The 15,858-nt window shown below is 50.2% G+C and overlaps 1 protein-coding gene across 3 annotated transcripts; it reads left to right on the top strand.

Moving 5' to 3' along the window:
• Positions 1–4,680: 4,680 nt before the first annotated feature.
• pdgfab (platelet-derived growth factor alpha polypeptide b) lies at positions 4,681–15,038 on the top strand. Of its 3 annotated transcripts, XM_037257298.1 has the most exons (6): positions 4,687–5,249; positions 5,702–5,801; positions 7,042–7,194; positions 8,151–8,341; positions 12,970–13,102; positions 14,032–15,038. In XM_037257298.1, exons 1-6 carry the CDS (start codon positions 5,181–5,183, stop codon positions 14,043–14,045), a joined length of 660 nt encoding a protein of 219 aa, XP_037113193.1. In that variant the 5' UTR covers positions 4,687–5,180; the 3' UTR covers positions 14,046–15,038. The 3 variants fall into 3 exon arrangements, with proteins under 3 accessions (XP_037113194.1, XP_037113195.1, XP_037113193.1); XM_037257299.1 differs by lacking the exons at positions 12,970–13,102; positions 14,032–15,038 and adding an exon at positions 8,460–9,205 and having other exon boundaries at positions 4,681–5,249; XM_037257300.1 differs by lacking the exons at positions 12,970–13,102; positions 14,032–15,038 and adding an exon at positions 8,463–9,205 and having other exon boundaries at positions 4,682–5,249.
• Positions 15,039–15,858: the final 820 nt, after the last annotated feature.

Raw genomic sequence — 15,858 nt, forward strand, 5'->3', positions numbered from 1 at the left:
GGGGGGGGGGGTCCGAGTTCTGGTCCGGCTACCATGATGACAGAATTCAAATGACATGAAAGGCCTGTCTCGCTCCAATCCCACACGCATACCGTGTGCCCTCTTCTCTTGTGCAACCAAATTTGCCCACTGTTGACACAATGCCTAGATTGTGAGACAAAAAACAAAAGCGAAGCACCGAGGCTCTCACCCTGGACCGCTGCCATGCCACTGCGACGACGCTTTGGATTCAAAGGAATGTTTTCTTCAGGGCTAGCTGAATGGCAGCACAAACGTATCAGTGGTGGGAGCAAACTAAGTAGGAATACTTTGCTATTGGCTCGTCTTCTGTTCATCATGCATCATTGTTTTGTTTTTTTTCGGGTTGAGTCGGGTCAGACCTCCAAAAGTTTCTCTACTCCTCCTTCCAAGGCGGCACACACATGTTGAAAAGGTCAGGTCTTGATAGACAACAGAGCACCGTCAATTACTCGGCTATTTCTTTCAGCCACTGGAAGTCCCCTGTTTTCAAACTGCATGTGTATCCAAAGTTTTTTTTTTTATAAAGAATAAAGAAGCAGTGTTTAAGCGGGACGGGGGGGTTGCAGCGTGTAAGGACTTGAGCAAGTGTTGTAACTTGCCGTCTGTCTGTCCAATTGTGGAAATGTGAGATCACGCAGGTGTGCGCGTGGGCCTTGCGCATGATGGAGGTGCATCGTCGCTTCATACCCGACCCGGGCAACAAGTCTGACTTTGCCTTATCTGCTGCTCCTTTTGAAATGAACTCATTGGTTTTGCCACTGCCGGTGATTCGTTCAAGGCTCTGCTGCGTTATGGGGCTGACGTTGAGGCAGGAGTGCTCTTCTCGATGCAGTGCCGCTTTTCTTGGGCGCATCCTTTGCTCCGTCCGTCCCCCTTTTGGAATGAGCTCGGCAAAGCTCCTTTTTGGTGACTGCAGACACGAGTGCTTTGACGTGTTCAAGCACAGGCCCGATTATCAAAATAAGAATTGCTTTTTGCTCAGTTTCTCTGTCTGCTCCAGTAGCAAATGCTGATTGGGACCGCTGCTTTAGGACGGGAAAAGACGAGCCATCGGAACACTTGTTCAAGGAAACCGCTATAACTATAGATAACCGTACTATCACTCAGAGCGATACTGTAACTAATCTCGGGGTAATGTTTGACCAAACTCTCTCCTTTCAAAAGCACATTAAGAATATAACCAGAATTGCGTTCTTTCACCTTCGTAATATTGCAAAGATTCGTCCGATCCTCTCGACCGGTGATGCGGAAACTATTATACATGCGTTCGTCACGTCGCGCCTGGACTACTGTAATGTACTATTCTCTGGTCTTCCTAAGTCCCGCATCAAAAGTCTACAGTTAGTACAAAATGCTGCTGCAAGGCTGCTCTCACGGACAAGAAAATTTGATCACATTACCCCAATATTAGCCAACTTACATTGGCTCCCGGTCCATTTAAGATGTGACTTCAAGGTTCTTCTATTAACCTATAAATCATTGCATGGCTTAGCGCCTTCGTATCTCGTCGACCTAGTTGTTCCTTATGCTCCGTCTCGTAACCTTCGTTCGCAAAACGCTACCCTTTTAGCGACACCGAGGGCCAAGAAAGTGTCTGCAGGGTCTAGAGCATTTTCTATCCGGGCTCCAGAGCTTTGGAATGCCCTCCCAATGGATATTAGGACTGCTACCTCAGTAGAAACATTTAAGACACGTTTAAAGACACATTTCTATGACATGGCCTTTAACTAACTTGGAGTGGCCGATTCGGCCGGAGTTTGTTTTGTTTTCTCTTCCCCCCCCCCCTCCCCGGCCGGGGAGGTGGTTAGGTGGCACCCAAGCTGACAGCGGCTATCTGGATTCTTGTGGGCTAATTCAGGTTGGGGGAACTGCAGCTCAACCTCCACAGCCAGGATAGCAGAGGGCTCCTCTGGCAGCCCTTCGCTCTGACTTGGACATCTACTTTTGATTTTCATATTATGTATTATTTGTGCCCTCTCTGCATCCATTACAACCTGGTGATCCTGAAAGGGGGATCCTTCCATCTGTGGTCCCTTCTCAAGGTTTCTCATTTTCCCCGGGCAGGGGTTTTGAGTTTTTCCTTGCCCTTTTGGGAGCTTAAGATCAGGGGATGCTTTGAGAATAATTGTCAATTTTTGTCTATGTGAAGCCCTTTGAGACTGCTTGTGATTTAGGGCTATACAAATAAACTTGACTTGACTTGACTTGAATCGGTCAAGATTCATTGAATCAGAAGGCGATACTGTCCAGAGTCCTTCTTAGGCCCAGTGAGGGTCCTTCACTTGAACCCGCCTGAACTGAGTCAGGTGAAAAGTTGCGAGCGTAGAGCAAACATTGCCCACGCTCTGGCCGCCTATAACGACTTGCCAGTCGGGTGCCATTTCAGGTTCTCGCCCATTTGCAGTTGCGGTTCTCGCCCATTTGCAGTTGCCCTGAGGATGACCTTCTTGGCAGCCTTGGCGATGGTGTTGTGGCAGCACACTTTGACGCATCTGGACATCAAACAGAGAGGATGGCGCCGGACGCTCCAGTCTCTTCCTACCTGCACGACTTTGTCATCACGAGCGTCGACGAGTGAACAAGCCGAGGGAGGAGGCGGAGTTGTCCTCGTGCTAGTGACCTGCTCCTTCTCCACCCCGGGGTGGAGGCAATGTGCGCACGGGTGTGTGTTTATTTGTCCGTCGCTTGGCAATCCAAAAGGAGGAGCCCCCCCTATCCCACCCCCAGTGACAAATATGAGCCGTCGTTTTCTATTGTGGACTGCGTTATCTGCTTTTATGGCTACGTCAAGGTGTGACTGCCTCGCTCGGGCTCAGAGCTCTGATGATGTTGGACTCAAAAGCGGGAATTGCTGTGCTGCCTTCATTTAATTGCTTTAATTGCGATATTCTTCCTTCATGTGGACATTTGTCCTTTTCCTAGATTATGCGTGCGGAGGCTGATTCAACTCCAATTTGTTCATTGGCCTCATATGAACACTGCTGAAATTTGGACATGCTCCTTTCACTGGCTCAAAGAAAGACTTGGTCAATTGACCATCTGTTGGCAAACGTTGTTGAAAAAAAACCCATTTGGAAATTTAGCTCAAATTAGGACATTGCCACTTCACTCGGATATTTAGCTCAACCTTTCATCTGGGTACTTTGCTAATACTTTTGGACAAGTTGCCCTTATTAAGACATTTTCTAAAATCTTGACATGACGTCTTCACTCGGGTACTTGGATCAAATCGGAACTCCAGAGCGCAATGTGTGGCCGGCCCGCAGGGAAATGGGAGTCATCCGCACTTCACTCATCCTCTTCGCTGGCCAGGCTCTCCGCCGGCTCTCCCCTTTACTGTGCGCCGGCGTCTGTAAAAGTCCTTTTATAGGGTTAAAAATGTTTACTCGGCACATGCTTGCCAGTAAACATGTTGCCTGCAAGCTCGTGAAGCAGCTGAGGGATAGAGAGTCTGCTTTCGCTTTGTAAAACTTCCAACTTGGTCTCGAGAGAGTCTAAGAAATTTCCTCGGAAACAGAATGAATCTTGCAGCAAATATCGGCAACATGAGCGCATATCTTTTTGTACGTTGTGAAATGGAATCTGATTGGAACTTTTGACACGGTGGCCGCCATTTCCGTCCAATATATTGCTTATGGCAGGCGGCTTGGTGGCGCACTGGGTAGCATGTCCGCCTCACAGTTAGGAGGGTGCGTGTTCGATTCCACCTCCTGTGTGGAGTTTGCATGTTCTCCCCGGGCCCGCGTGGGTTTTCTCCGGGCACTCCGGTTTCCTCCCACATCCCAAAAACATGCTTGGTAGGCCGATTGAAGACTCCAAATTGTCCCTAGGTGTGAGTGCGAGTGCAAATGGTTGTTTGTCTCTGTGTGCCCTGCGATTGGCTGGCAACCGGTTCAGGGTGTCCCCCGCCTACTGCCCGATGACGGCTGGGATAGGCTCCAGCACTCCCGCGACCCCCGTGGGGACTAAGCGGTTCAGAAAATGGATGGATATTGCTTATGGCAAGAATTTGGATTGGGAAAAAAGTAAGAAGCAGCAAAGTCATTGTGGAGCCTTTTTGGAGAACACCGAATAACCCAGCACGTGGACCCGACTCGGTGTCCGCTTGCCGCCTTTATCAGTCCGCATCCTCAAGCAGGAACTGCTAACCTGCCACGAGATGGATATTTTCTTCATCCTGGCAGGTCAGTTAAACTAATTTCGATTTTTAGATGAATATCTACTTTGCAACACCTGTCATTGCCTTTAAATGAGGAGTTAAACTTTATTTTAGTTGTAGTAACTATAGTTACTACAACTAAAATTACTTATAAGTAATTTCACAGTGCTTCAGTTCATTGGGATACACACAAGGAGGTGGTTTTAAGGAGCAGGCAGTGGTGACTGTCAAAGAACACTTGGCCTCCATTTTTATGAACACTTTGACTTCGTATGCTACTGTCTTAACGTTTGTCATGCATGATGGCATTTGCAAGAGCATTTTGGGGCAGAAGTTTGAGAAACGTGTGTGTGTGCGCGCGCTGCGTGCGTGCGTGCGTGTGTGCGCGCGTGTGTGTGTGTGTGCGCGCGTGCGCGTGCTGGTGGAGGAAGGACATGCTCCTTAAATCAGCCAAGTAGCTGCCTGCCCTAGTGGAGGGAGACGCAGCAGCATCAGGGAGACGCGAGGGGAGGCGCAAGTGTTGCGGAGCTGCACGCCGCCTCGCTCGCTCGCTCGCTCTATATTAAGCAGCCGCTCACACGCTCGCTCGCTCTCACTCCATTTGGATGCCTCGACGCCAACGGACCAATACTTTTCGCCCCGCGCCTCTTCCTGTTGCATTCGTGATTTTCGAAAGGGTTTTTCCTTTGGATTACGGTTTTCTCCCCTTTTGGGAGGTGCGTATGAGGTTGTGAAGTACAAGTGCACTGCGCGTCTGGCTTTCCTTGGGATTATCACACTTTTTGAGGAGCAGCGTGGAGTAAACAATAAACACCAACGACGACACGCGCACACACAACACTTGATTCACGCAAAGGTCGACTGAAGCAGCCCCAAAAGCTCTCGCTTTTTCTCCCCCGCCCTGAGGGGATGGTCGAGGGTCGCCGGGGTCAGGAGCGACTGCGCGGCTCCTCCACGATCGCTTCATCTTGTCTGGGGTTCATTCCAAATTAAAAGGGAGATGAGAGCCGCAATTTACTATTACTACTTCCTGCTGTGGACGACGTACCTTCTGCTGGCCACCGCTCAGGTAAGCAGCCCCAAGAAATAACTATGCGCTCGAGTTGTCCAACGCGCTCCGGTTATTCTGGGCTTTTGTCGCCTATTTTGTGTGTAGCCTGAGCCAAGTGGGCAAACTCACGCGTACGGCTCCGGGTGATATAAATAGTCGCCGAGAGACGACCACCAACCAGCACTCCGAGTGGGCTTGGTTGTCGAGGCGCCTTTCCTACCGCGGGGGCGAGCGCAACAATGTGCCGCGCACTTTTGCACGTCTACTGGCTGCATCGCCAGACTACCTCATGCAAAAACCATTCAATGCAGTATTACATGTAGGTGGGCGGGGGTGTAGGCTAAAATATGAGTAATGATCAACTTAGTATGTCCAACGCGCTTTTTTAACTGCAATTGCCCCGCACACGCACACGCATCTCTAACTCTTTCTCCCCTTGTCACCTCCTCCTCGCGTGCCGGGTGCTGAAGGAAGTGCAGCACTTTCCTCAGGAGCTGATCGACAGATTGTCCCGCAGTGAAATCCACAGCATCAGCGACCTCCAGCGGCTACTCGAAATTGACTCCGTAGGTAAATTGCGCCTCATGAACGTTTGTGACGTATGCACAGCGCTCGGCATGTCCACCTCAGTGTCGAGAAATGTGTTACGTCATGCTCAGCAGTCAGCGTAAATGTTTTTTGGACTCACACTTCATTCAATGGAGGCGTGCCACTCCAAACCGTTTTGGACTCCCAATATCGCAGTTGTGCACGTGGCATCAAAGCAAAAATTAGTTTGGATGCAAAGTCAGAAGAGCCAAGTCTCTTCTCGCACGCAAAATTCGGACGCGGGCCTCTCAGAATTCCCGGAATCCGTATTTTGAGCATTGAGCGGTATTCGTTAGGAACCTTTGTCTGTTAGCCGCATTTGCATCAACGCACGGCGTTTTTGCACCACGCTTGCTCGTTAGCTTTCGGGTCAACGCGGCCACAACGCCACGACAAGCGATGCACATATTTTCTGTTTGGTCGCATGTATAACCCTGAGAGATGAGCATTGACGTGGACTTTGGTTGTTAGGACGTGAGTGGCCGATTGCGCATCCTGTCCATTTCAATGACAGACCAGCAAGTGTCCATGAATTGTTTGACTGCGCATCCAAATTGACTTGGAATGAATGCTGGCATGAGCGTTGCCATAAAACAAGGTGTCGCGTTTGGCCTACACTGCACGGGCGCTACTCTCTTGGTAATTGCGTGGATGTCGGGAGAGGTACAAGGAGGCGCGTCACCTTGGGCCTGCGCCCACGCTTTTGCTTTTGCCGTGCCGCTTGCTCGCTGGCCGGCTGGCCGGGTTCAAACACGCAGCGCGGGATGACGAACGAATTACGCAGCGTGTTTATGGAGGGGCCGCGGGCGTCTACGCGCACACAGGTCGACCCCGCCTCGCCCGCTGCGCAAACACTCACGCTTGGCTCGGCTCGGGATGTGAGCGGCCTTTATTATTTCATTGCGCCGTCCTCTGTAATATTCGGGCGGCAACCAAAACAAGCGTTATCAGATGACGAGTCGAGAGGGTGGCTTTGCTTGGCGAAAACAACCGCTCGCTCATTGAGAAAGGTCAAGAGTGAGCAAAACCGGCGCAGGCAAATGAGTGCCGTGCGTCTACATGCCGACTCAGCCGGGCAGCGCCGACGTCATCGACTCGCAACATTCCGTTTGTTTCTCGTTTGAAAAGGGAACTCATTTTGATGGCGCTCTGGCGCTTCATTCGGACCAGATAGGGGGGGGCATTCACCCACGTTAACACCAGCACCTTCTGTTTTGACGAGGTACGGGAAACGATGTCATCGAGGCCTCGGAGCCTCGCAAGGACCAGCGCGAGCGACAGCACCGGCACAAGAATTCCTCCCGCCACCCGGCTTACGATGGCGACCTGAAGAGCTCGCAGCTGCATGGCCGCCGCCGCCGCAAGAGAAGCATCGGTAAGACTGGCGCAATGTCGCCGTCGTTACGCACCGACAGCCATTGGCGGGGGATCCCCAGCCTGGCCCACCAACAGACGAAATTTGCATCTAATTGACGGTGACCCATGGGAGCCCAAACTTTCTCTCAAAACGAGGCAAGGCGTCCGCTCCGCAGTCGGCGTTACAAATACTTTTGTATTCAAGTATGTGACTGACAATCGAGTATGCTTGATTGAAGAGGAATTAGGAATACAAAAGAGTTTTCACTAAGGAATGAATAAAAATGAAAAAAATATATTTTTCTCCTGCTGCACTCAAGATCCGTTATATATAAATATCTGTGTCTAATTTATCGTATAAAGATGTTCAAAGTAACTCAATTGAGCTCCACTCATGACTATTTGCAAAGATTTGTGGGCTTTGTGATGGCAGCACAGCTCGTCTCTTTGGTGGACTTTTGATGAGATGCGAGACACGCGTCAGGAGAGGAATATGTCCTTGAGCGTGGAAATTCCAGGCATTCAAGGCGTCAAGTTGCAGCTCGCCGAGACCTTCTGTCACATTTCTTCAGCAAATGTCGAGCACCCGCTGCGATATCTGATCGAGAGGGTGTGTGTGTGTGGGGGGGGGACACGAGAGAACAAGTGAGAGAGAGAGAGAGCTTGTGCGTCGTGCGACGTGTTCTGGCCCGATGGCAGCGCGCTCGCTTTTGCTCCGATTTCATGTTGTCCGCTAGGCGAGGTTGAGCATGCCAGAAGCCACTCAAAAAGGGCTTCATATCTCACGTCCGTCCGATTCAGAGGCCTGGCCTCAAGCCCTCTGCAACATGTTTGTGCTCAAATCTCAGGAGAAGACTATTCCGAGCAGCAAGCGCATTCTTCCGAGGCGAGATAAATGAGTCATCAAATAGTCGTCTGCCAAAAGGGCACACCTTGGGCAAATTTGAGATGAGCTTTTCTTTTGCTTGCCCCCAGTGGAGGAGGCGGTGCCGGCGGCGTGCAAGACGCGGACGGTGATCTATGAGATCCCCAGGAGCCAAGTGGACCCCACCTCGGCCAACTTCCTGATATGGCCGCCCTGTGTGGAGGTGAAGCGCTGCACAGGCTGCTGCAACACCAGCAACGTGCGCTGCCAGCCCTCGCGCAAGCACCACCGCACCGTCAAGGTAGGCGCCCCAGGCTAACGTACCAAGAATTGCACTTTGCCAGCCAAGGGAAGCTCACTCCGTTCCAATTCAATGTAAACCTCACTCTCTTCTTTTTCAAATTTGGATTCCATCTCAGCAGCACACTTGCAATCTGGAGCCTTTCAAGCGAACTCGGTGACCCCGCTCGACGGCCTGCGAGCCTAAACTCAACCAAACCTTGTTGGTGGCCACATCCGATCTTCTTCATCCACCAAAATCCATAAATGGATTTCTCATGGCTGTCTGGCGAGTCTGTCTGTTTCCCTCTTTGTCTTGTCCGGAAGCCTGGAGGACAGACGCCGCCGTGTGACAAAGAGCCGAGGACTGAAAGGATTTGATTTTGGTTGGGGTGGTGTTAGGGGGAGCGCACGGTTCCCAGAAGCCTCTGTGCGCGTCCCCCTTTTCTGTTCAGCGTCAAGATCACGGACACGCTGGTCTGCTGCAATATTTATTCGCAGCTTCCGGCAGAGCTGCGGGCCGGCCTGGAACCTTCCTTGCCTTGACACTATTGTCTCTGCTCTCCCATCATCGCAATTTAGGGGCATTGGTGGGCAGCGCATTTGGTACCTGGACCTTACCTGCTGTAATATACACTCAAACTGTTGTGTGGCCGCTCGCTGTCGGGATTTGTTGCCAAACGTAGGCCACTGCGATATAAAGAGCAGAACATTTTTGGGAGGGGATTTTTAAGCCTAAAATCATGAGCTTGAGCCTAGGCTAGCTGAGGCAGGGGGCAGGGGGTGCTTCCTGGACCCGTTTTTTTCTTCTGTCCAAAAGCTTTGCACAGTCTCGCTTCTTTTCTATTCACGTCCCCTCGGAATAAACGTTCATTTTGTGCATGTATTTGAAATGTCCTGCCGCTTGTTTTGCTTGCACCAGGCCGTGTCGAGGAAAAGAACACACCCGCTGCCACTTTGCATTTCTCCAAACACACTTTGATTGATGTATTTTATGTTTATGGCTAGCACTTTCTTCCTCCGTGCGTGCTGTAAAAGCCTGCCCTGTGAATCTGGCAAGACACCAATCATTAGTACGACCAGACTTCAACTGTATGAACCGTTGGCTCTTCTGCCTCTGTGTCCTGTCTTACCCATACGCTTGAGTGTGCTCTGGCATTCTACGTACAAATGCCGACACCTCTCTGTTTGTTCTCCCAGCAGTGAAGAGGCTGCGACGTAGCTCAAGCTCATTTGGCTTTACTCTTGACGAAAGCCAGGATGAAGCACCGCGGACCTCCGGTGAGGCCGATGGATTTTGGAAAAGTAGTCTCTGTATATGTTTGTCTCATCTCATCCCTATGGCGTCACTTTGGAGGTCCTCTGGGGTCACCTCCGTTTCAACCTCAGGGGGAGATTGTTTTCATTCGCTCATGTGTAAACTCCCCCACCGCAGCGTGGGCCGCAGAGCAATGTCCAGGCCGAGGAGTCGCTCGACGACCGCTGCGCCGGCCGGATGGCTTCAGTTACTACCGTATGTTTCGGAGTATAAGTCGCGGTTTTTTTTTCATAGTTTGGGTGGGGGAGTGACTTATACTTAGGAGCGACTTATATGTGAAATTATTCACAAATTTTCAAAATTCAAAAATCCGCAATGTAGTGAAACCGCGTTAAATGAACGAGGGATTACTCGCTAATTTGAACTGCAACTGAAGGTGTTATTTATGTTATAGTTATTCGGATAACTGTTAATGTTACGTCAGGCCCTTTCTCAGCTCCCCGTTTGTGTTTATGTCACATTAGCATACCTTATCGTTTAGCCTGTTGTTGCTGGTTCATGTCTGTTCTTGGTGTTGGATTTTGTCAAATAAATTTCCCCCAAAATGCGACTTAAACTCCGGTGCGATTTATATATGGGTTTTTTTCCGCTTTATTGTGCATTTTATGGCTGATGCGACTTGTACTCCGGAGCGACTTTTAGTCCGAAAAATGCAGTATTTGCTTCAGTTTTTCTTTGCTTTCTTTCCTTTCTCCACTCCCCCGGCCCCCCGCTGGACTGTGATATGAAGTCATCGTTGTCGACTCTCTCGCTCGCCCTTTCCAGCCGTCTGCTTGGTTCACCTCGGTGACCTTCTCCATTGTTCTGCGGGGGGGGGGGTTCTTTGATATTTGATCTGGCGCCTTCTGCTGCCCTCCGATATCCACATCTGGCAATCCGTCATACTTGAGGAGTCGTCTTTGCGGGCATCGTGGCTTACCTCCAGACGTTTGTTGTTGGGGTGCGTGATAACCCCGCCGCTCGTCAGCCCGAGCGCATGTTGAGACGGGTTGAAGAAGAGGGCAGTGGCAGGTTGTCTCACGTCTTTGCACTTCTCCCCCCCACCCTCCTCGGAAGATCAGCTTTTCTTTCTCGCCGCCTCAGTTCCTCTGAACACTTTCTTTTTGCGAGGCACAAGCTCGTATTGTCTCGCTTGCCTAATTTCCTCTCCCCCAGCCGATGAGCCGCCCGCTTGGTCACTTGTAATCAATGTATTCTCTAAACAGACCCGCAATTTTATTTATTTTGGCTCCATGTTTTTGTCCCTCTTCAAAGCCTCTTGGTGTACATCCACATCCTCGTTTTGTTTTCCTTGGAAGGCATGAGTACAACTTTCCCTTCTGTCATTCTCTCATCGGCGCTCAGGGAATTCCCAATTAAAAGCGAGCAGGACAATTGGCTTCACACAGCGGGGGGGGCGCTAAGCAAAGTGGGTGCATTTCCCAGAGCCCCCGGTCTCACCCCAACCCCGCGGATCAGATATCATTCCCCCAAGCCACTCCAGGGACTCTTTCTCAGGGCCCCGGCTTTCAGTTTGATTTATACAAAGAGCGTAGGGGTCCACTCGTCGGAGCATGGGGGTCTCTTTTCTGATGTGTGTTTTATGTGGGAAGTCATTGACTCTGCGCCGGATAAGGAGCCTTTGTACTCGGTGCCAAAAAGTGCCCACCAAATAAATCGTGCGTGCCTTCCCTGTTAACACCTTTCACGAGAAACACGGGACAAAGTACGTGGTGCAGGAAATTGTTTAAGCAAAGTATGGTTACACCCTCATTCACACCAATATGAAGGCCGAATCCTTTTTTGCCTTGCTGTGGGAACAACAAGTCAAAGAGACTTGATGCAAAAATACTGATCAGTAGGAATTTTGTCAGTTGGTGTTGATGACTTGCCCCCTGAAGCAAAAATGGAGTGCGCTATTGTGACATTGTTGGTGCTGACAGTGACTCAAAAAGTTGACCATTCACATCGTCCGCCTGCGCCTAAATAGCCGTCCATTGAGTGCTCAATAGCGGAAAGTCAAAAATGGCAAACACGGTTCCCCGAAAGCCATCCTGCCTGCAACAATCTCCGTGGAAACCTGTGAGTCAGGATGGAAGAGGATTGGTCTCATCTGACACTGTTTTTCCAGGTTAATCAATGCCAGGCCGTCATACTGTCCTCATGTTTTGTTCCCAACAATAAACCCTTGACACGGTCTCCGTGCCCTTATCTGGCTCGTGTTTGCGTTCCTTCGGCGGGTAACCTAGAAACTTGATGTTAATAGGTAACGCATGAATGTCATCCCATCTCATCACAGCAAGCATGCGGCAGAGTGACTCGTCGCCCATCATCGTGTCAAGGTTCCATAATGGCAAACGGGCATCTCCCGGCTAGACGCCATTGTCCTCTGTTTGCTCAACGCATACTCAGCCCCCCCCCCCCCCCACACACTTTGGGACAGCCTCCCTGAGCTTTTACTTCACAGCGTCGGCATGAGTGCCATTGTGCTTTGTAACCATTGACGTGCTTTGTTTGAGCAGACAGACGTGCTACGTTCTCTCGTCTGCCTGACTCATTCCCCGCCGGGGAGTGGGCCAGCACGGGACGGAGGAAGCAAGTCTCTCGCGGAGGATTGTGGCTTCATATCCTCTCCCGTGCAGTGAACTGAACTTGAGATGAGGTGAAGCAGGAGGATGGCTGGCTTGGGTTAGGTTGCGCTGAGCTGCAGTGGGATATTGTTTCCATATGCCCCCCGGGGGCTGGCTGATGAAGGTGGAAGTTACCTGCCTGTAGCGCACAGAGCCGCCTCCCCTCTTATGCAAGCTGCCTTGTCTGTACAGCTCCAATCAGAAGGCTTCCAGGCTGAAGGCTCCAAATTCCTGCACTTGTTGTTGCTCTTTGCTACGTTTCAGAAAGGACCGTTCTCTCGCTGTTCTCTGTAAATCTGTCTGGGGGTTGAATGGGGCAGACCCTTCTCCTTCCTAGACCTACACCCCAGCTGCACCTTTTGGGCTCGTCTCTCCAGGGTAGACGCCTTTCAGGACTTGGTCAAAAGTCTTTATGGCCAGGTGTCCTCGTGCTTCCGTATCAGTTGACATGTCGGGACACGGTGGGCGATTTTGTGTGTGTGCCTGGAAGCGAATGCTCCAGGCCTCCAGTTGAACCATACAGTGGCCAGGGGATTTCCCGCTCTGTCCTACCGGAACAAAATCTTTTCCTTGTGCCGTAGAATTGCTCCTGCAGCTAAACGTTGATTCTTCGGTTGATACGGCTTGCGAGGACAGCTCAGATAGCACCCAGTTGAGCGCTGACCTCGGCTGCAGCATTCTGCTCAACAATGACCAAACTTTCTCCTCTCCTCGTCCCTTCAGGTCGCCAAGGTGGAGTATGTCAAAAGGAGGCCCAAGTTGAAAGAGGTCTTGGTACGGTTAGAAGACCACCTGGAGTGCGTGTGCACGTCGCAGCATCACCCCGCCGCCGCGGAGCACTCGGATGCAGAAACAGGTAAACCTTCTTGCCTGTCTCTCGGCTGCACTTGAGTGAGGCTCTTTTCACTCCCATGTTCGTCTTTGCTCTGCTTCAGTTTGAACGTTGTGTCGCTTTGGGGTTACTTTCGTCCATTCCGGCTGATAATCACATGACGGCTCGTTGGTCGGTTTACATTTGTCTCGTGAGTCGCACTCTCGTGCCAATGTCGCATCAAGCAAGCTGTTAGCTTCAAAGCTAACAACTCCAGGAAGCCCGCAATAGACTGAAGGAAATAACTCCAAAAATAGACTTGCTTGCTGTCTATCCCGAGGGACGCTAAAGAGACATCGTCCTGCTGCAGCTCCATATTTGCATTGTCCCAGATGGCGGAAGCAGTCCTCCGTAAAATGTTTGCCACACGTTTTGGGGAGTCGTTTGGGCACATTCGATGCATCAATCAAGTCCAATGGCAAGCCTTTCTGTGGCTCGCATGTCAGGAGAAGAAAGAGGCTACTGTTGTCCTTTGTACACTGTGCTACAGAGCAGCGAGATTTCACAGCTTGGCTTTCTCCTGCCATACCTTTATTGTCTCCTGCTGGACCTGCCCGGTTGGTGCTGGGATGGGCGTAGTTCGCGCTGAGTTAGTGACGTATAAAACCGATCTGCTGAATAATTTAATCATGTGTTTAATTCTGTTTTTCTCACGGTGCAATAACAATGTCATCTTGAGTGTAGTCTAGATAGTTTTACTCTTATGAAAAAAAGTAATGACTATTTTCAATCCAATTTCTATGTTCTATGTTTTAGCCTCCTGAAATAGAAATAATAGAAAGATAACCTATTTGTTTTGAATTCTAAATGTAGAGCGACCACATGGAGAATTCTACCTTATGAGGCCAATTTTCAGCCAAATGTCTCATTTGTGGGTGCGTTCTAACATTTGGCTCTCTGCTTCCCCCCTCCAGTGGACGTGAGGTGAGGACAGCAGTGTGGGCTCATGGTTGCCACACAAGGAACCTTTACTTTAAAGACGGACGAACTAAGAAACAATGATGCCAAAGGTGCTCTGCCCCCCCCCTGCCCCCTTTAAAAACAAATCACATTAAAGATGAGCCCGTGACGAAGCAATGGAGCAATGGGAGACAAGGAAAAGCGGCGTCGGTTGACCTCCCTGCGGGGCTGGAAAAGTATCCCGCCCCTCTTGGGCGGCAAGGCAACGGTCGATGCGGCCACCCGGACGCTCTTTTCGAACTATTTGGACTTGAGGACGCTTGAGAGAACTTGTCCAATTTTCTGCATCCTATTTTTATTATTTCTCTCTTGCGTGTTCTTTGGACAAGGATGGGAGGAGATGCGGGAAAGCCGGTCGCAGGAAGATGCTTTATTTTTGCTATGAAATATATTACACTCAGTTTTCATTGATTATTGAATGTCCGCATGTAATCCATTTGGGCAAGGGGAAAAAAACGCTGTCGGAATTGTATGCAGGCAAGTTATTTTTCAGCCATATCACTGTAATGCTGATAAGGACCAGGCCCGCCCAGTCTGCTGTAACACACGCACACACTCACACACGCACACACACGCAGTGCAAAGTTCATGAGCGACAGAACAAGCAGAGCACGAAAGCGGCCCCGAGCTTGCCGTGAGCCCTACCCCGCTTCGGAAGCACGTCAAATGGCAACACTCGCTCGCCAACGCCGGTCCCGCCAAGCCACCGTCAAAGCGCCACGACCGGGCAAAGTCCGACACTCGTAACCTGGGCCTTATTTATACGCCACCGCGTGTCTCGCCACTGTTTGGTTTTCCTTGCCATCCGAACAGCAACAACAAAAAATGAATTCAAGTGTTTTTGTTGTTGTTGTTGTTTTTTACAAAGAGAAAACACAACAATCCTTCCTATTGGATAAAGATGGTGGTCATCCTAACTTATCTATTTATGTTCAACAATAAATCTATTTCTGTTCATAAAGTGTTGTCTGAGTCTTGATTTGAAGCAGCATGAATCGGAGATGGGAAAAATTCCCACGCGCTCATAAGACGATGGCAAAAGCCAAAAGTGCTGACAGCTGTTGGTGCGGACCGAAAAGTGGAAAAAGATGGACATGGAAAACGAGCGTGACCGCACTTCAAGGGGGCATCGACCCCCAAACTTTCATGACGATAAAATGTTCTATGCAAACACGCTATTCTAATGAACAGTACAAACTCTGGAATGCGCTCAAAAGCACAGAGGTGGCAATATAGGCATCCATCTCTGTGTTCCTAAAAAACAAAATAATACAAAGTCCACAATTGTGAAAGGTCTTGAAGGACCAAAGTCAACATTTGTTTTTCCCACCAGCGCAAGCGACTTTCAAAAAACCAGCCCGTCAACTCAGGATGTGGATAAGAAGTCGGGTGTGGGATGGGCGGGGCCGTGCTAAGTGGACACGCTTTCATCAACAGCAATGCCAGAGGGAGACAGACCGGGAGGCGCACAAGGTAGAAAGAGGTGGTGTGTGTGTGTGCATGCGCTTGGCAAATTCAAAGGCGCTCTCCTGGTGTGCAACACAGATCACTGGAATTTTGGGACTACTCCAGTGATTGGGCCGCTTGCTAGTTAGTCATAATACACGGTGGGTCAGGGTTTAGGGGTGGGGGGGGTTGTTGGATTTTTGGTCCACAATTTAGGGAGCCTCATGGCAAAAGCCATTGCCAATCACCTGTTTTCCAATTTACTCACTGCGTGCTCGTTTGATTTCTTCAGATTTAGGAAAATGCTAAGACACTGAAGCAGAAATTAGACTTAC

This window comes from Syngnathus acus, chromosome 8 (genome assembly GCF_901709675.1).
Source record: "Syngnathus acus chromosome 8, fSynAcu1.2, whole genome shotgun sequence".
NCBI lineage: Eukaryota > Metazoa > Chordata > Actinopteri > Syngnathiformes > Syngnathidae > Syngnathus > Syngnathus acus.

Coding starts and splice junctions, on each gene's coding strand:
- pdgfab (XM_037257298.1), top strand. CDS start 5,181: ATGAGAGCCGCAATTTACTATTACTACTTCCTGCTGTGGACGACGTAC. Junction 5,802..7,041: donor ACTCGAAATTGACTCCGTAG/GTAAATTGCGCC, acceptor TGTTTTGACGAG/GTACGGGAAACGATGTCATC. Junction 7,195..8,150: donor CCGCCGCAAGAGAAGCATCG/GTAAGACTGGCG, acceptor GCTTGCCCCCAG/TGGAGGAGGCGGTGCCGGCG.